This window comes from Vipera berus (assembly GCF_964194415.1).
Source record: "Vipera berus genome assembly, chromosome: 12".
NCBI classification, from domain to species: Eukaryota; Metazoa; Chordata; class Lepidosauria; order Squamata; family Viperidae; genus Vipera; species Vipera berus.
The window spans coordinates 2,830,503-2,851,382 of record NC_138215.1 but is presented as its reverse complement, the minus strand read 5'-3'; the positions used below and the strand labels follow the sequence as shown (position 1 = coordinate 2,851,382).

Here is a 20,880-nt window from a genome sequence, read left to right as displayed (position 1 = left end):
TAACTAATTTTATTTAAAATGGATGATTTGTGCTTCATGGCATTCGGTTTTCCCAGCTGTAGTTGTATTGGTTGCTTTATGATTTCGAAGCTTCTTCAACTTTTCAGGTGTCAATCCAATATTTTTTAAATTAGGCTCACCTTGAATTATTTGCATCTGATTTCAATTTCTTTATTTTGGCTTCCAGTCTGACTTTACACTTTGGGATTGAATATGCTTTTGTTTTTTGCTTTCTAAGTTGGATACCCAGTTCTTCAGTAAGAACTAGTGCTGATTGACATGTTTGATAGTTATTTTAATCCTTGCATCTTTCATTATAGGTGCCAGGTCTTTTTTGGGTGAGGGGGCGCTACTTTCAATGTTGGCAGTCTTTTGTATTTCTGTTGCTAATTCTACATACGCGATAATTTTCTCTCTTAATTATTCTTGTGGGAGAGCACTGTTTTCAGTGCTTTACTGGTTCTGCTATTACTTAGCAGAATGACAGAGTTAACAGAGTTGGAAAAGAGCTGGGCGGGCTTTGGCACAAGCAGGAGCCCCTACACCATTCCAGATAAATGGCTGTCCATTTGCTTCTTAAAACTCTTCTGTGATGGAGCATGCACAACCTCTGAAGGGAAGCCGTTCCTCTGGCTAATTGTTCTCACTGTTAGGAAATTTCTCCTTAGTTTCAGGTTGCTTCTCTCCTTGATTAGTTCCCTCCAGATAAAAAGACCACCTGTATTCCTGTCTCTTTGGCTTTCGTGCCTAGCTACTTATTGTCTCTTGATATAGTTTTCAGGCGTTTTGTTGTATCATTCATCCTCCCAAGAAAGAGGAGTCACTGTCTGAATCCAGATGTTACCCCAGGCAAAATACTCCTATCTGGCAAAAGGGCTATCATATTCCAGTTTTACAGTCCAATGGTGTCACAGGCCTCTCCATTCTGCAACATTTCTGTCCTGGTGTTGGAATTTTATCTGCAGGAGTACAACAATTTCTGTTATCATGAGATGCAGCTAGAAGACTAGAACATAATATTGTAACCACAGATGGGCTGCTTTATAGATTGTCCTTGTTTTGTGACAAATGAGATTGGCTCTTTGGTCGCTAAGTGGAAAATCATTTAACCATAATTGTAATTACAATTTTATATGCTTCTATATACATTCATTGGAGAAAAAGAGATTGCAAGAGAGTTAGTAGTTACACAATGGGGAATACACATAGAAAGGAATGGCCTGCATCAGCTGTTTGCCTAATGTGCTTAGGGCTAATGGTCGCAAATGTGCCAGGCAAGTAATCAATGTATTCCCCACTGTGTGCCTTCTTACTCTCTTGTAATCCCTCCTGAACCATCTCTCTGCTCTGAATGGAAGAGATAACAAAGGGTCAAGCACAAGAGAGATTACCTAAACAAGATTGTTTAAGAAATCTGTGCTCTGAGGAGAGAGAAAAGAAAGGGAAAATAAAAACCAGGTCAGGCACAGGATAGATTACTTAAACAAGCTATCTTTTTGGATGATCTCTCCTGTGCTGACCTGTTCTCTTCTCTCTGAAAGAGAGGCTGGGGTATTTAGCCCCCGCCCAAAGCAGGAGGGCCCCAAAAGAGGAAGCCCCAAAAAGGCTTCTTTCCGATGCTCCTTCCGGAACTACATTTTCTCAGTAGGTCCTGCACGTGGAGGGTGGAGAGAGTTCTGCTCTCCTAGGGAGGATCCTTTTTTTCCCTTCCATCCTCTCGGTGAGAGCAGATGGGGGGGGGGCTAATAATGGCAGGCTGAGAACCCAGACAAAGGAATGCATAATATTTACTCACACACTTAGAATACTGCATCCAGTTTTGCTCACCATATTATAAAAAGATGTAGAGACTCTGGAAAGAGTGCAGAAAATGAAGAGTGCAGAAGATCATTGGGGGGCTGGAGGTTAAAACATATGAAGAATGGTTGTAAGGACTGGGTTTGTCTTGTGAAAAGGACAAGGGATGACATGATAGCAGTGTTCCAATATTTTAGGGGCTGCTAATATTTTAGGGGTGCCTATGGGGGCCTGGGCAGGAGCGGGACAGATCTGAGGGTCTCAGGCAGAAGGAGGGTCTCTGGGCCAGGGCCAAGGCAGTGGGGGCCGTTCCCTCACTGTTTCCAGGATGGCTTCGCGGGCCACATGAAACCACTTCGCGGGCCGGATCTGGCCCCCGGGCTTTGTGTTTGACATGTCTGATCTACATGGAAGGAAGCATGCAGTGGGGTACAGCAAGGTTCTGTCATAGGCCCAGTCCTTTTCAACATCTTCATTTAATGATTTAGATCAGACGTGTCAAACTCAAGGCCCACGGGCCAGATCCACCCTGCAATATGTGTAGATCCGGCCCACAAACAGACTAAGGAGGAGTAGGAGTAGGAGATTGAGTAGTTAACTCCTCTCTTCTTCGGGTCAGTGGCAACAGTGCTAGCAGAGGATGGACAACGGGAGCCTCTACAACGTGTGCAACTGTGTGGCAGCGGTAACCACAGCGATGGGCAGGCGGGTGTGGGTCTGTGATGACTCACAGCAGCCAGGTGGGCATGGCTACGTAGGTGCAGCCGGCCCAGCCCCATTATTCGGGAGAGCTGGGTCAGCACGGAAGAATTCTCGCTGGCTAACTCAACATGGGGACATCTCAGTGCCCCACAAGGTTCTTGCGTCCCCAAGCCAAGCGCATGTGAGTACACACACACACACACACACACTGCATTCCAAGTTTGGGGATTTTTATCCACAGAGGAAGGAGAGGTCCTTCTCCCCAAGCCCAGGCATGATTGGCAGCTTGCCAGCTCAGATTTGTCTCCAAACTGGGAATGGTGCATGCATGCATGTGTGCAGCACCCCAAAGGAGACGTTTTTCTCTCAATCTCAAGACACCTGAGCATTGGTGTTTCCCTGTCCGGTGCTCCCTCCTGGCAAAGCAGGAGGTGGAGGGCGCTGCTGCTGCACGTGAAGGCACGGAGTCAAACTTCTGACTTGATAGGTCTCTGGAGAACAAAAAGAGGAGGCAGGGGAGCAGCGCTGCCCGGTCCTGCATGAGGGAGGCTGGCTTGTTGCGGCAGCCTTCCCTCACGCAGCTCCCTGCTACCCCTCCTTCTCTCCAGAGATCTTTGAGATTCAACCATGAACTTGGGCGTGCTACATCCATGCATGCACACACTATTCCAAGCTTGGAGACTTATATCCACATCTGAGCTGGCAAGTTGCCAATCATGCCTGGGCTTGGGGAGAAGGACCTCCTTCCTCTGTGGATAAAAGTCCCCAAACCTGGAATGCGCTGTCTTCGTGCATGCACATGCGCTTTATTTGAATAGAATAGAATACAGCTGGAAGGGACCTTGGAGGTCTTCTAGTCCAGGCACCTGCTCAAGCAGTAGAACCTATACCATTTCATTCAAGTGACTGTCCAGTCTCTTCTTAAAAATCTCCAGTAATGGAGCACCCACGATTTCTGGGGGCAAACTGTTCCACTGGTTAATTGTCCTCACCGTCAGGAAGTTTCTCCTTAATTCCAGGTTGCTTCTCTCTTTGGTCAGTTTCCAACCATTGTTTCTCATCCTGCCTTCCAGTGCTTTGGAGAATAACGTGACCCCCTCTTCTTGGTGGCAGCCCCTCAAATACTGGAATACTGCTATCATGTCACCCCTATTTCTTCTTTTCTTTAGACTAGCCAAACCCAAGTCTTGCAGTCATTCTTCATATGTTTTAGTCTCCAGACCTTTGATCAACTTAGTTGCTCTTCTCTGAATTTTTCCCAAAGCGTCAACATCTTTTTTGGAATATGGTAACCAAAATTGGCTGCAGTATTCCAGGTGTGGTCTTACTAAGGTTTTATAAAGCAGTACTAATACTTTGTGTGATCTTGATTCTATGCCTCTGTTTATACAACCCAGGATTGTATTAGCTTTTTGGTTGCTGCTGCACACTGCTGGCTCATGTTTATGTGATTGTCCACTAGGAATCTAAGGTCCCTCTTACAGTTACTGTTTTTAAGCCAGGTCTCACCTAATCTGTACTTGTACCTTTGATTTTTCCTGCCTAGATGTAAAACTTTGCTTTTCTCCACATTAAAACTCATTTTGTTGGATAGGGCCCATTGTTCAAGTTTGTTAAGATCTTTTTGGAACCTAAGCTTGTCTTCTGAGGTGTTGGCCAGTTTGGTGTCATCTGCAAATTTGATGAGTTCTCCTTCCATTCCCTCATCTAAGTCATTTATGAAGATATTAAAGAGTCCTGGGCCTAAGACGGAACCTTGTGGTACCCACTGCTTACTTCTCTCCATGTGGATGTAGTGCCATTGAGGACTACTCGCTGAGTACGGTTTGTCAGCCAGCTACAGATCCATCTGATGGTGTTCTTGTCTATCCCACCTTTTTCTAGCTTACTAGAAGCAGCAGGTTATGATCTACTTTGTCAAATGCCTTACTGAAGTCTAAGTGTACTATGTCCACAGCATTTTGTTGGTCTACTAATTTAGTCAGTTTGTCAAAGAATGAAATAAGATTGGTTAGGCGTGATCTGTTTTTGACAAACCCATGCTGGCTACTGGTTATAACTTAGTTTGCTTCTAGTTGTTCACAGATCTGTTTTTTTGATTATCTTTTCTAGGATCTTCCCAGGTATTGATGTTAGACTGATCAGTCTGTAGTTTCCTGAGTCTGTTTTTTTCCTTTCTTGGCTTCTGGAGGCGAGGAATTTGTGAGGCACAGATTTGTCCCCACGTCAAGTTAGCCTGTGTGACTTATTCTGTGCCGACCTAACCGTCCCGAGTCAGTGGAGCTGAGCTGGCTGCATCTACCCGTTGACACCTACCCAGCCACGCCCACCTGGGCATACTGAGTGAGCTAGCCACACCCACCTAGTTGCGGCAACCTGGCTGTGACTACCCAGCTATGCCTACCCAGCCACACCCACCTGCTCCTTTGAGGGCAACCGTAATGCTGATGTGGCCCTCAATGAAATTGACCTTCACGCTCCTGATTTAGATGACGGGATAGAAGGGCAACTTATCAAATTTGCAGATGATGCCAATCTGGGGGGAGTAGCCAATGCTTAGAATATAGGTTCAACATCCAAAAAGGTCTTGATGGATTTGAACACTGGGCCCTATCCAACAAAATGCAGTTCAGTAGTAAGAAAAGTAAGGTCTAGAATAAGTGGTACTGGCTCAACAGCAGTAACTGTCCTAGTGGACAATCACTTAAGTATGGCCAAAAAAGCCAGTGCTATCCTAGATGCATTAACAGAAGGCTAGTAATAAGATCACATGAAGTGTTAGTACCACTTTATACTGCACTGGTAAGACCACGCTTGGAATACGGCATCCAGTTATGGTCATCATGATCCAAAAAACATGTTGAGACAAAAGTGTGCACAGAAGAGCAGCAAAGATGATTTAGTGGACTGGTGGCTAAAGCATATGATGAACAGTTGCAGGAACTAGCTATGTCTGGTCTAGCAAAGAGAAGTACTAGGGGTGACATGATAGCAGTCTTCCAGTGTTTGAAGGGTTGTCACAGAGAGGAGGGGTGCAACCTCTACTCCAAAACACCTGTGAGCATGACAAGCAGTGGTGGATGGAAGCTTATCAAGAGAGATCTAATGTAGAACTAAAGGGAAATTTCCTGACAGTGAGAACAATTATTCAATGGAACAGTTTGCCTTCAAACTGTTGTGGGTACTCCATCACTGGAGGTTTTTAAGAAAAGATTGGACAGCCATTAGTCCAGAATGTTATAAGGTCCCCTGCTTGCCCAGGGGGTTGGACTAGAAGATCTCCAGGATCCCTTCCAACTCTGTATTCTGTAATTGTATACTCTCAGGTAACTCCTTCCTGAAGTCCTGGGGAGCTTTTGCCAATCAGTGATGGAAGGCAGCTTCCTACATGCATACTGTACCTGACAGAAATAGGTGGGATTGACTGAAGTGGTGTCAAAAGTTAGATGCTTTTCCTTTAGCACCTGCCTATTCTAGAAGGCTTTTTATTCAGAAAAGCATGTATGAATGGAATGCAGAAAGACGGGTTTGGGGAGAAAAAATTCCATGTGCTACTGTTTGCTTTGTATGTATGACTTACCTGAATTGTAAACTCTCCGGCTGATTCTTTGAGTTCTCCAATTTTCTTAGATCTGATTATGTAAGAATGTAAAAAGAGCTTTGTAAACAATGTCTTCATTTCTCAAGTTCCTAGATACCGGGCTTAATTTTTTGAATATCTAGATTTCAGTTAGAAAGGTGATAATTGTTTATATTGATTGCAGAATAAACTTTTAATTCTACTTTTAAGTACTGTTGTTATTTTAGAAGATTAAAGAAGATTTTTAAAGTTTTAAAACTTAATGTATTTTCTGTTCTTGTCTTACATAGCTTTACATGTGACACCATCAAAAATGAGGCTGAGAACACGCAAAGCTTCTCAGAAGTCAAATCAGAATCACACACAGCGTGCATTGAGAGTAAAGAGGAAATACTCGGAGGTGGAAGAGAAGATATCTGTGGGTGGAGGAAAACTTCAGAAAAATGAAACTGGCTTACTATCTTCAATTAAAAAGTTCATTAAAGGAAGTACCCCAAAGGTAAATAAATATTCAGGAATCACATATTATGTTTTGACGTGATTGTGTTAATCTGCGTAATATATCTTCCAAGACGCTTACAAAAGCAAACATTTAAATAGCAATCATTAAAACATTTGGAATAAAATCAGTTGTAAATCTATTCAGGAAACACGTGAAAGAGCTGTCTGAAGACAGCAAGCATTTTCCAAACTTCCAAAGTATTTCTAGTATGGCTAAAAATGTTCTAACGCTAGTTCTTACCAGGCTGATGCCTCCTAGTAGGTCAGCTTTGAAGAGATACTGATTTCTTAAGTTCCTCTGCAGGCAGCCCTGCTGATAGTTTAGTTTATTGGCTGTTGTGTCAGCATCGTCATTTTGTCCAGAAATAGGTTGGTAGCCCTTGTAGGATCAGTATAATGCAACCGGGTTGTTTAGCCCCTGCAGGATGCTTTAGTCGTTTTCTGAGCTCTCTCTTAAGCCTGCCCGACTAAGCCAGTTCAGTTGAATTGAATTGTATAAATTCAAAATTTTCCCTTTTAAGAGAGCAGTAAATACTTGGCTAGTCTAAAAGCCAGCAGAGGGAACAAAAGGAAATAAACCTACTGGTGAAACTAAATTAAATGTGGGGAATTCCCAGTCATGATTACGTGCCTGCAGTGCATAAGCATTGCAATTCTATCGGAAGCAAGCGCTTTATCCTGATTTTTGAAGAAAAGTTCATTGGAACAGTGAGGGGGGGCTTCATTTCAGTTGAGAGGAAATAGATTTATAAAATCAAGACAAGGAGAGTCTACCGTGTTTCCCCGAAAATAAGACCAGGTCTTATATTTTTGGCCTCCAAAAGAGGCACTAGGACTTATTTTCTGGTGGCTCTTATTTTTCCCTTCCCCGATAACTCTTTCGCCCTGTGGCACTGCCCCCTCCCGTCCCACTTGTTATGTGGCCGCTTTCTGCTGCCCGTGGCAGGGCTGGATGCTACATGGCACATCGCACCAGTGCCACTACCAGTAAGAAGGCTTGGGGAGGGGGGAATCTGCCCCACGCGCCCCACTTACCAGTACCATGCCACAGGCTCCTGCACCGCAGCCAGGCCTCCCACTTGTTCTGTGCCACTTTAACGGTAGGTTGTCTGGAGCCTATGCAAAGGGTCTTTGGAAACGAGGCCCCGCAGCAATCGGATGGGGTGGGAACCATTCCCTTCGCTTTTGGAGTGGCTCCGAAATGGGCTGGAAGGAGCGGCCCGAGGACTCCAGTCCAGCTTTGCAGCAAGCAACGGGGTTGGAGGCATGTGAATGCACACTAGTCTGGCGTCTCAAAATATCGGGTTCTTTTTCCCCGTGCTGGATTTTTGCTGCCAAACTGTTTTAACTTTCTTTAAAGTTTACTTGATGCAGAATGGGATGGATCCGCATGTGATCATGGTCACATGATCAAAATTCAGACGCTTGGCAACTCACTCCTATTTATGACGCTTGCAGTCTGCTGTGGTCATGGGATCACCTTTTGCAACCTTCAGTGGGGAAGCCAGATTTGCTTAACAACCATGTTACTAAGTTAACAACTGCAGTGATTCACTTTACAATTGTGGCAAAAAAGGTCATAAAACGGGGGAAAACCTCACTTATCAAATGTCTCGCTTAGCAATAGAAATTTGGGGCTCAATTGTTGTCATAAGTTGAGGACTACCTCTATAGGGGAACAAATGATACTGCAAAGCATAGCAGTATAATGAATTTTGAAGATCTTAAAAGAACTTAAGACACTGTTTTTTAGGTTGTCTTCCTACCTGTTGTTCTGCCCATAGAAAAACATCTCAGATCTTTTTGATAACTTTTGCAAGAAATTTTGGACTTTCCAAAGTAGTAGGAATATTGGAGGAAAATGACCATGTAAAATTGCAGTTCCTGGATTTAAGGGAGCCCAAAGCCTAATGTAACTGAACGTATATCCTGATTTAAAAATCATTTTAATAAACTTAAAGTGATTATAAATAGGAATTCCTTTCCAAAGAGGCTGTGAGTAAAGGAACCCAAGATAGGTGAAATTTCCTGTGTAAAGAGTGATTAAAATCATACCTGCAAATTACATAAATTATTAAAGCAGGTGGAAATGAGCAGATCACTAAGGAAAAATACATTATTAAACTGAGGTTGAAGTTCAGTCTTTTTTCTTAGACAAGAAGAGCGCTTGGCTGGAGGAGACATCCTTCTTTTCGTACAGGTAGAAAAGAAGAAGAAATAGAGATCACTCAATCTGACATCAATACCTGAGAAGACTCTAGAGTCATCATAAATAATGCAATAATTATAAGTCCGTGTGGAATTTTAATTCAAAATTTATATCATATTGAGATTAGATAAATTTTCTTCATATATTTCATATTTTTCTTTTAATCCCATTTATATCCCGCCCTTCTCCGAAGACTCAGGGCGGCTTACAAGCTTTGCAGTAGCCTTCATTCTATGTATATGCCTGCTTATTAGGGCTTTCACACACACACCCCAAGCGGCATTATTACAAAGTCAGCTTAATTGCCCCCAACAATCTGGGTCCTCATTTTACCTACCTTGGAAGGATGGAAGGCTGAGTCAACCTTGAGCCTGGTGGGACGCGAACCTGCACTAATTGCAGGCAGCTGGTGTTACTTAGGAGGCATTAGCCCACTGCTCCACCAAGGCTCTTGTAGAAATAAGAGCACAATCTTGGATTTCATGCAACCATTTGATAAATACTCCATGACATTTCAATTAGCAAGTTAAATTGGGAGTGGATGGTACAATAATTTTGAAAACTACTCACAAATAGTATGCACCAGGTATGAAGTGGGATGCCAAAAGGTTCAGCCTTGTAGTCTGTAGCATTTCTTTTAATGGCATGGCTGAAAAAGTGGAAGACGTTCTTGTATAATTTGCAGATGAAACAAGATAAAACAAGGTAATTAATATTGTAAGAAACAGAATTAATTGTGATAGAAAAATTAAGTGGAATTAACAATGAAATCTAACCAAAAATGTTTAGGAAACAAGAACCAATGCACAGATATAGGATGGGTGAATACCAGCCTGTAAAAAAGATTGTGGAATGATAGTTGATCACAAACTAAATATGGCTATAAAAAGGCAAATGTGATTTTAGATTGTATCAGATGTATAACTTCCAAATCACAGGAATAATTGTTTCAGTTTATTCTACCTTAGTCAGACTCCAGCTTCAATTTTCGATATACGCCTTTAAGAAGGATTCATAGAAACCTGAACAGGTAAAATATAGGGCAGTGAAGATAAGGTTAATTTTGGTGAAGTTGCTGTTTAGCCTTGAAAAAAGATGGTTGAAGTGGATGTGATAATACTTTTCAAACACCAGAAAGAAGATCAAAATCTATTCTCTGTTTTTCCAATGTGGAGGTTGCAATATATTTACACTGCTAAATTGAGTATTAGGAACATTTTCTCAACAGTAGGAACAGTTTGATAATAGAACTAATTGCCTAGAGAAGAGTTCCCACCTTCATTGGATGTAGTCAGTCTGACATCAATAACTGGGATAATCCTGGGAAAAATAATCACAGCATGGGTTTCTCAAAATCCATGGCAGACCAGGACAGACAAATCTTACTGCATTTTTTGACAAAGTGACTAAATAAGCGGACCAGCTAATTTAGCTGTGGACTGTGGAAATGTTGTGGACTTCAGTAAGGCATTTGACAATGCAGCCTATTTCTTGGTAAGATAGTAAAAGGCGAATGATTTATACGATCTGAAGAGAAACCAGAGTATAGCTTTCTTCAGAGCCAGATTTAACATTCTCCCCTCAGCACTCTTCCAGGGCAGGTATAAGAGAACACCAATAGCAGAAGTTGAAGATATCTCACATGTTTTATTGTACTGTGAGTTATACCGAGGTTATAGGTCAACATACATTCTCCCCTTATTAGAGAGATTGCCAGGGAGGGCAGACAATTTTTATGTAGGCTTCCTCCTCCAGGACTCAAACCCTTCTACCACCCGTGCAGTGGCAAAATTCTGTGTTGCTGCAATGTCCACGAGAAAAAAATTGGTTACAGAATTATAGCTGTCAACTTGTGCCAATTTTTGGGAGATATCTCTGAACAATTTTTGGAACATTATATTTACTCACAAACCTACTCACGTAAACTAGGGAGTGACCCTAACATTTTGAGAACATGTATTTTCTTAACAGGGATGTTATTATTTACTATTAATGTCAGTACTATTTTTTAACATATTGTAAAGGGTGTCCTCTATTGCTGGTCTATGACAGTAATAAAGTTATATTCATTCTATTATACAGTAAGTGAATCAGTGGTGAAAAAAGTAAGGTCCTATGTATAGGCAAGAAAACATATGCACAGGAATAAAACGGGTAGTAGTGGTTCAACAGCATCAACTGTGAGAGGGAACTAGGTGTCCTAGAAAGGTAAGGGTTCCCCCACACATGCATGCTAGTCGTTTCCAAGTCTAGGGGCCGGTGCTCATCTCCGTTTCAAAGCCGGAGAGCCAGCGCTTGTCCGAGGACGTCTCCGTGGTCATGTGGCCGGCATGACTAGACGCCAAAGGCGCACAGAACGCTGTTACCTTCCCACCGTAGTGGTCCCTATTTTTCTACTTGCATTTTTACGTGCTTTCGAACTGCTAGGTTGGCAGAAGCTGGGACAAGTAACAGGCGCTCACTCTGTTATGCGGCACTCGGGATTCGACCCGCCAAACTACCGACCTTCTGATCGACAAGCTCAGCGTCCTAACCCACTGAGCCACCGCGTCCTAGTAGACCAACACTTAAGTATGAGCCAGTAATGTGGTTCAGCAGCCAAAAAATTTAATGCAGTCATAGGTTGCATCAACAGTTTCAAGATCATGTGAAGTGATAGTACTGCTTTATACTACACTCGTAACACCACACTTGGAATACTGCATCCATTTCTGTTCACCACAGTACTGTACAAAAAAGATGTTGAACCCTAGAAAGAGTGCAGAGAAGAGCAACAAAGATGGTAAGAGGTTTGAAGGCTAAAGTGTATGATGAACAACTGAAGGAACCATTTATGTCTAGTCCAATGAAGAGACGGACCAGGGGGTGACATGACAGCAATCTTCCAGTACTTGAGAGGCTCTCACAGAGAAGAGGGGGTTGACCTATTCTCCAAAACACCTGAGGGCAGGACAAAAAGTAACGGGTGGAAGGTGATTAAGGAGAAATCCAAACAAGAACCAAGGAGAAATTTCCTGACAGTAATAACGATTAATTAGTAGAATGGCTTGCCTCCAGAAGTTGTGGGTGCTCCATCACTGAAGGTTTTTAAGAGATTGTATAGCCATTTGCCCAGAAGGTTATAGGGTCTCCTGCTTGAGTAGGGGGTTGGACTAAAAACATCCAGGGTCTCTTTCAATTATTCTTTGTTCTAAGTTTGATGCTACTAAGACAGGTGGAATGTTAAAACCATAGACCAAGGCAATGATGCTAGTGCAAACATGTAAGATTGAACACTAACTTTCTGGTAATTGGTGAATTGAAGTGGATTTCTTGAATCACAAGAAAATATATATGTATCTTCTATTGGGACAAAAAATAATAGAAGAAATAATGAGTAGCCTTCTTTATTATCAAAGTGGTGGAAAACTCAGTACTTCCAAATAATAGAATTATCTCATTGCAGAAGAAATGGAAGTGAATAGTTCTAGTGTGACTTGCAACACTTTACTGACATAACATTTAAAAAGTTATTAATTATAAAAGACTCAAATGCTAAAATTGGAAATGCAAAATGAGTGTTTGCTGATATCTTGAAAATAAGTGAAAGGAGATAGGAAGCATAAGGCAACAGAAGCAGAAGAAAGTTTGCTTAACTGAGTTTTAGAGAAGAGCAAAAAAGAGGCAAGGATTACAGGCAACAGGGAGAAAGCAGAGCTGCTTAACTCATACTTTGTGTCAGTCTTCACACAAAAAAGAAACTATAGCCCAGACGTGTCAAACTCGTGATGTCACATGATGTCGCACAACGTATTGGGACAGTTTTGCCATTGCTGGCAATGGGGTGGGCGCGGTCTCCGGATGACGCGTCTGGCCCCTGGGCCGGCAGTTTGACACCCCTGCTTATAGCCCAACACACCCAAAAAAAACCCACTGCAAAAGACATAACCAGAAACAAAAATTTAAGCAAGAAAATGGTAAGAGAACACCTATCCAACCTTGATGAATACAAATCACAGACCCAGGAAACTACAGACTGACCAGTCTAACATCAATACCTGGGAGGATCCTAGAGAAGATAATCAAAAAACAGATCTGTGAACAACTAGAAACAAAGTCACAACTAGTAGCCAACATGGCCAATCTCATCTCATTCTTCGATAAAGTGAATAAGCTAGTAGATCAGCGAAATGCAGTGAACATAGTATACTTAGATTTCAGTAAGGCATTTGACAAGGTAGACCACAACCTACTCCTTGGTAAGCTAGAAAAAGGTGGAATAGACAACATCACCACCAGATGGATCTGTAGCTGGCTAACAAACCATACTCAACGAGTAGTCCTCGATGGCACTACATCCACATGGAGAGAAGTAAGCAGTGGATTACTACAAGGTTCCGTTTTAGGCCCAGTACTCTTCAATATCTTCATAAACAACTTAGATGAGGGAATTGAAGGGGAACTCATCAAATTTGCAGATGACATCAAACTGACAGGAGTAGCCAAAACCCCAGAAGACAAACTCGGGATCCAAAAAGATCTTGACAAACATGAACAAAGGGCCCTATCTGACAAAATGAGTGGAGAAAATGTGGAGAAAAGCAAAGTCTTACATTTAGGCTGGAAAAACCAAGGTACAAACACTGATTAGACGAGACCTGGCTTAAAAACAATTACTGTGAGAGGGACCTTGGAGTCCGAGTGGACCATCACTTGACTATGAGCCACCAGTGTGCAGCAGCAACCAAAAAAACTAACACAATCCTGGGTTATATAAACAGAGGCATAGAATCAAGAACATGCGAAGTATTATTACCGCTTTATAACCCTAGTGAGACCACACCTGGAATACTGCAGCCAATTTTGGTCACCATATCACAAAAAAGATGTTGAGAGTTTAGAAAAAGTTCAGAGAAGAGCAACTAAGATGATCAAAGGCCTGGAGACTAAAACATGAAGAACGGCTGCAGGACTTGGGCTTGGCTAGTCTGAAGAAAAGAAGGAATAGGGGAGACGTGATAGCAGTATTTCCAGCACTTTGCTAAACATTGCTTTTTTCATTACTCAGCTAGGAATAAGTGGACCAAACTATTATTGCCTAACCTATTAACGTATTCCCTATCCTCTTTGGGAAGAATTTGGCTCTTGGAAATAGAGCCAAGTAGAGAGGCTTTTTGAAAGGGATGTCAGCAAAGATGTTACTGCAGCAGAGTTATCCCAAGTTTCGTCTTAAATTTCATCACCTTCTCCTATATCTGGTTCACATGTACCAGCCTGAGGGCCCAGCTGGGAAAGACCACTTGCAGGCCATGCCTTTGCTGCATTTTGAGAGGAGATTTCATAAGCCCTTGAAGAGCATCTCTGTCCCTGTAAGTGGTGCTCAAGTGGGGGACACTGTTTACTATCCTCCACTGTTCCATTACAAGTTGGTCAGGATTAAACTGTTCATGGTGTGTGGAACTAAGAAATTTCCTGATAGAACAATTAGTGAATAGGACAACTTGCCCCCTGGAGTTGTGGGTGCTCCATTGCCGGAGGTTTTTAAGAAAAGACTGGACAACCATTTATCTGAGATGGAATAAGGACTCCTGCCTTGTCAGAGTTGAATTAGAAGACCTCCAAGGTCCCTTCCATAGAATAGAATAGGATTCTATTCTGTTCTATTTAATTATCGTTTTACAAATGTGTTTCCCTCTGTTAGTAGTCAGATTGCTGCTTTTGCTTCCTCATTTAAACTCAGAAACTTGTTTTGTTTCATTTTATTTTCTGCTGTGCTGTATTATGACGTGATTGCAACTTTAAATTTATTTACATTATCTTTGATATTGGAAAACAACAATAACAAAAATAAGATAGTTTGATGGGACCTTGGAGGTCTTCTAGTCCACCCCCCTGCTCAGGCAGGAAATCCTATACCTTTTCAGACAAATGGCTGTTCAGTCTCTTCTTAAAAACGTCCAATGTTGGAGCATTCACAGCTTCTGGAGGCAGGTTGTTCCACTGGTTAGTTGTTCTCACTGTCAGGAAGTTTCTCCTTAGTTCTAGGTTGCTTCTCTCCTTGATTGGTTTCCATCTGTTGCTGCTTCTCCTGCCTTCAGGTGTTTTGGAGAATAGCTTGACTCCCTCTTTGTAGCAGCCCCTGAGATATTGGAACACTGCTATCATGTCCCCCTCCCCCTTCTCTTCATTAAACTAGACATACCCAATTCCAGCAACCGGTCCTTATATGTTTTAGCTTCCAGCCCCCTGAGCATTTTTGTTGCTCTTCTCTGTACTCTTTCTAGAGTCTCAACATCTTTTTTACATCGTGCTGACCAAAACTGGATGTAATATTCCAAGTGTGGCCTTACCAAGGCATTTTAAAGTGGTATTAACACTTCACGTGATCTTGATTCTATCCCTCTGTTAAGCTGCAGCACACGGCTGGCTCACATTTAAGTGATTGTCCACTAGACCTCCAAGATCCCTCACAGTTACTACTATCGAGCAAGTTACCACCTATACCAGGGCTGTCAAATTGTCGGCCCACAGGCTGGTTGCATCATGCGGAAGCCGCGTCCACTCCAGCTCCGGCAATGCAAAAAAAGTTGCAATACGTCGCAACATGTCACATGACGCGTCGAGGTTGACACCCGTGACCTATACTGTACCTGTGCATTTGGTTTTCTTGCCTAAACGTAGAACCTTACTTTTTTCACCATTGAATTTTATTTTTTTAGAAAAGCAATGAAGTATCCAGAATAAAATTAAGGATCAACAATATATATTCATTTTCCATCTATGAACTATCTCTCTCTGTGTGGAACAGAAAAAGTGATCAATGTGGCTGACATTTAAAAATTGGACAGAGTGATTTTTCTTGTATGGAACATATGTTTCTTTGTTATGTTTGTTTTTTACGGGCTTAGGAGTTTATTTTTCTCTTTTTCTGGCATGTTAAAGCAGCGAAAAAATTGAAAAAATTGGGTTTTTTTTATTATTATTAAGGACGAACAAGAACACCCTGCAAAGAGAAGTAGAATTGAACGTGACATAGATGACAACTTAATTACATCCACTCCTCGAACAGGAGAAAAGCCTCACAAACAGCTTTCTCGAGTTAGGCGGAAAAGTCCAGCGAATGGAGGTTTGTAAATATTCCCGTCATTAGTTCAGAGGAGGGCTTTGATTCTTCTGCCATTGAAACTTTTGACCCTGGTTTCAAAGAAGAAGAGAACGACTGCAGGACTGCTGATAGTATGAGAAGCATTTGTGTTTTACTTTAAACATTTTCCTCTTTATTGTGCCAAGTAATTTTCTTAAAAATCTAAGCTAAACCATGTTGCCAGATTTGCAGATTGGAAACCAGTGCTAAGAAAGTGATGTCTCCAGAGCACAGAGAAAGAGAATTGAATACTCATGTATGACGTTATTTTCTTTACACAATTAATAGGATAACTTTCTCTTCCGTGAAAACAGACTGCCCTGCAAGGGAACACTGCGTTTTTGCTTTGCTAACTATATAAGGACTTCTACTACCTGCACTTTATAATTGCCTATGAACAGGCATGTGCTATCACAAACTAATGTAATAAGCAGTATATTTATAACAATATGGTGATTAAAAAGAAGAAAAAGTTACCAATATCAGATTGATTTACAAATATTTATATGTTTGTTTATATAAAATTTATTGGCTGCTCAACTTACCTCAGGGTTAACAAATATTTACAAATCATTTATTTTATTTTATTTATCAAATATAGTAACCACCCATCTCCCATACGGAAGGACTGATCATATGATCTGAATCAACAATTTACAGTAAAAACACCTCTGCTGCAGCGTTTAGCTCACTTTCTTAAATTATAATATTTTGTGTGTTTCTGAAAGATTTCTGTATGGCAGAGTCAGTGGGAGTTTCTCAGACTACGAGTTAGCCAATTGTGAATCTTCATTGCCTTGGAAACCATGAGCCATAAGAGTGTCAGCCTTGTGGACATGCAAGCTAAGGCATGGCTTTCTAAAGTTTAATTCCTGTAGTACATTTGTGCTCATCTAGGAATCTGATATTTAGTTGAAACTTTGTCACCTATATTTCCAACCAATATTGGAAAAATCACACTAGAAACTGCACTTTTTTGTTTGTCTCTTCTAGAAGCTGGGAATTATGAAATGGCAAACCAGCATGTCCGGCAGAATGGAAAATTGGATGATAATCCCACCAGTGGCAGCCCCCCAAGGACTACATTATTGGGGACCATATTTTCTCCTGTCTTCAATTTTTTCTCATCAGCAAATAAAAATGGCAAGTACTGCACAACACTGCATTTAGCTCTTACATGCATCTAAAATTGTTATGAAATAGTTGTTTCCTATTCCGTTAGGTTTCTTTTTAGTTCTTAAATCCAGACACAGAACAGTACCTGCAAATGCTCATCTTAAGAGCACTAGCATTAACCCAGAGCATTGTTGCAGGAACAGCAGGCTCAGATTCTCCAGGCCAGGCTGTGGAGGCAGAAGAAATCGTGAAGCAGCTTGATATGGAGCAGGTGGATGAGATTATTACCAGCACTGCTGTCTCAGCCAACGGAGCGTCCTACGCCAGCCAGACAGCCCAGGTCCGAACGACCATCAGCACTGTCTTGGAGGAAGTGGATGATGTGGCTGACTGTGATCTGCCTCCATTGACTGGTAAGGAGAAAGCATGTTTGTTTCTCTAGGCAGCTCCTGGCTCCAGCGTTGTACTTCTCCCCCAATCTGCACATGGGGCAGCCAGAGAGTCAGGAGACACAGCAGCCCCAAACTGTTGAGGGCAAAGAAAACATTTCATTTCATTTCATTTCATTTATTAAATTTATATACCGCCCTTCTCCCGAAGGACTCAGGGCGGTGAACAGGGCACATATAAATAGAAAATACAAAAATTAAAAGAGAATTAAATAATCGCCCAGATAAAACAGTAACAATATAAAAACCCATTAAAAACCCTAACATCCCCCATCAGGCCAGGCCAGCTTGTTCAAATAAATGGGTCTTCAGACCGCGCCGGAAGGAGCGAAGGTCCGGTGCCGTCCGGAGCTCAACCGGCAGTTGGTTCCATAAAGCCGGGGCGCCCACAGAGAAGGCCCTCCCCCTGGGGGCCACCAGCTGACATTCTCTGACCGGAGGCACCCTGAGGAGGCCCTCTCTGTGGGAACGCACGGGGCGGAGGGGAGTCGACGCCGGCAGCAGGTGGTCCCCGAGGTATTCCGGACCCATGCCATGTAAGGACTTAAAGACCATAACCAAAACCTTGAATCTCACCCGGAAGACAACTGGCAGCCAATGCAGCTCGCGGAGCAAAGGTGTAACATGGGAGTACCGGGAAACTCCCAAGACAACTCTCGCGGCCACATTCTGTACCAGTTGGAGCCTCCGAGTGGTCTTCAAGGGGAGCCCCATGTAAAGAGCATTGCAGTAGTCCAGGCAAGAGGTCACGAGCGCATGAGTGACCGTACACAGGGCATCCCGGTCCAGATAGGGCCGCAACTGGCGCACCAGGCGAACCTGGGCGAAAGCCCCCCTAGTCACGGCTACTATATGGTCTTCCAGGGTAAGTCGTGAATCTAGGAGGACTCCCAAGTTGCGAGCCCTATCCACGGGGGGGTAAAGACTCACCCCCCATAGAGAGAGGTGGAATATTTTGAATGTCCCGGGATGCCGGAATGCACAGCCACTCAGTCTTGTCAGGGTTGAGCCTGAAGTCTGTTCCTCCCCATCCAGACCCGAACCGCCTCCAGGTAACGGGACATCACATCGAGGGCATCACTGGGGTGGTTTGGGGTCGAAATGAAAAGCTGGGTATCATCGGCATACTGATGATACCCAACTCCAAAACCACGAATGATCTCACCCAGCGGTTTCATGTAGATGTTGAACAGGAGAGGCGAGAGGACCGACCCCTGAGGAACTCCACAAACGAGAGCCCTTGGGGTCGACCTCTGCCCTCCTGCCAACACCGACTTCGAGCGTCCCAGGAGATAGGAGGAGAACCACTGAAGAACTGCCTCCCACTCCCAATCCCCTGAGACGCCGCAGCAGGATACCATGGTCGATGGTATCGAAAGCCGCCGAGAGGTCTAATAGGACAAGGACAGAGGAATGTCCTCTGTCCCGGGCCCTCCAGAGATCATTCACCAGAGCGACCAATGCCGTCTCCGTGCTGTGCCCGGGCCTGAAACCCGATTGGTACGGGTCTAGATAATCCGCTTCATCCAGAACCAGGGGGAGCTGATGCGCCACCACACTCTCAACAACCTTCGCAAGAAAGCGAAGGTTGGAGACTGGACACAGCTGGGTCCAAGGCAGGCTTCTTGAGGAGAGGTCTCACCACCGCCTCCTTCAAGACGGCGGGGAAATTAAATTAAATTTGGGCATGCATGTGTTTTTCCTGATTGAATTCCTTCAATGTTTTATCTTAAAAATGGCCTAGAGCCCTTAGGAGTTCAGTAGTCCATAAATGTGATTAACAAATGATAAATAAATTGTTATTAGGAAACTCTGGTCATTTATATCTACAGGCAGTCCTCGACTTACAACAGTTCATTTAGTGATCGTTGGAAGTTACAATGACACTTAAAAAAGTGACATGATCATTTTTCACGCTTACAAAATCCTCATGGATGTAGCATCCTCATGGTCACGTGATTTATATTCAGATGCTTGACAATTGACTCATACTTATGGCTGCAGCATCCCAGAATCATGTGATCTCCTTTTGCAACCTTCAGATAAGCAAAGTCAATGGGGAAACCAGATTGACTTAACTACCATGTTACTAAGTTAACAACTGCAGCATTCACTTAACCTATGTGGCAAAAAAGTTGTAAAATGGGGCAAAACTCACTTAACAGATGTTTCTTCGCAGCAGAAATTTTGGGCTCAATTATGGTCGTACTTGCTTTACTTGAGCATGAATGTATTCCGACAAACAGTTTCCTTATGCATTATGCTTCACCCGCACATGTACACGAACCTCAAAGCCAAGGGCACTATCACTCTGGCTAATAAGAATTTAATTTGACAATATTGTTTTCTGTTTAAGGTTTGTATTCTTTTACTTAATGGAACATTTGCACCAGCCCAGTCAGATGACTATCAAAACAGAATTCCACAATACAATAGGACATCATAATATTGCAGTGTGAAAGAAAACAGATGGTAACCATCATCTTTACTAGACACTTAAACTGCTAAAGGTTTGGTTTGAAAAGATTCATATTTGACTCTGCACATAATTTTTACCATGTCAGTAACAACATACCTGTGAATTTTTACCTGGCTCTCACTTGCAAAAATTCCTAACCATTTAGAGTTTTATATATAAAATAGATATATCTATTTTAAGAGTCAAATTATAAGCCTAAAAAATATTGATAATAGTTCTTAAGAAAAGTGGAAGACAAAAACATTTCATACCAAATAGAAATATTTTAACATCTAAATGATCAACTGCAGTGTTAAGAGAAAATTTCTCTTTTCTTCTATAAACTAATGAGGAACTTTTGTGTTTTGTCAGCACCAATATCTCCAGACAGTGGTTATTCATCAGCTCATGCAGAAGCCACCTATGAAGAAGACTGGGAAGTCTTTGATCCGTACGTGTTCATACTCAGACGTGTGTGTGTGTGTGTGTGTGTGTGTAATGAATGAATGAATGAACGAACAAACTTTATGACAAAGAATTCAGCTGGTGCCTGCTGGCAAAACAGTAGCTAAGATTGGTCTTCTGTAAAACCAAAGAAGGGGGAAACGGATATTTGAAGAGCCTTAAATCGGGGGGGGGGGGGGAGAAGCCAAATATTTACAAGGGAAGAACCATAGAAAAAGGAGTGTTGGGCTAGGTGGAATAGTTAACCTATGTTTTCAGAACACGAAGTTTTTAAGAGGAGACTGGACAGCCATTTGCCTGAAATGGTATAGGGTTTCCTGCCTGAGCAGGGGGTTGGACTACATGACCTCCAAGGTCCCTTCCAACTTACTTATTATTATTATTAAGTTCCAGTTCTTGAAAACAGTTTCTTCCCCAACTAATGTATAAATTATATGGTTCATCTAGTAAATCTGTGGGTAGAATTATTATTAATATATA

The 20,880-nt window shown here is 42.4% G+C and overlaps 1 protein-coding gene across 5 annotated transcripts in view; it reads left to right on the top strand.

The window, feature by feature from the left end:
• CTDSPL2 (CTD small phosphatase like 2) overlaps positions 1-20,880 on the top strand; it is a 56,037-nt gene that overhangs the window by 15,221 nt on the left and 19,936 nt on the right. For all 5 annotated transcript variants that reach the window (XR_014027682.1, XR_014027683.1, XM_081337366.1 and 2 more), the window contains exons 3-7: positions 6,370-6,578; positions 15,756-15,894; positions 16,906-17,055; positions 17,226-17,441; positions 20,308-20,386. Coding sequence is in view for 3 of the 5 variants with exons in the window: in XM_081337366.1 (XP_081193492.1) it covers positions 6,393-6,578; positions 15,756-15,894; positions 16,906-17,055; positions 17,226-17,441; positions 20,308-20,386 (770 nt within the window). In the remaining 2 variants the exon portion in view is untranslated. The remainder of the gene's footprint in view (positions 1-6,369; positions 6,579-15,755; positions 15,895-16,905; positions 17,056-17,225; positions 17,442-20,307; positions 20,387-20,880) is intronic.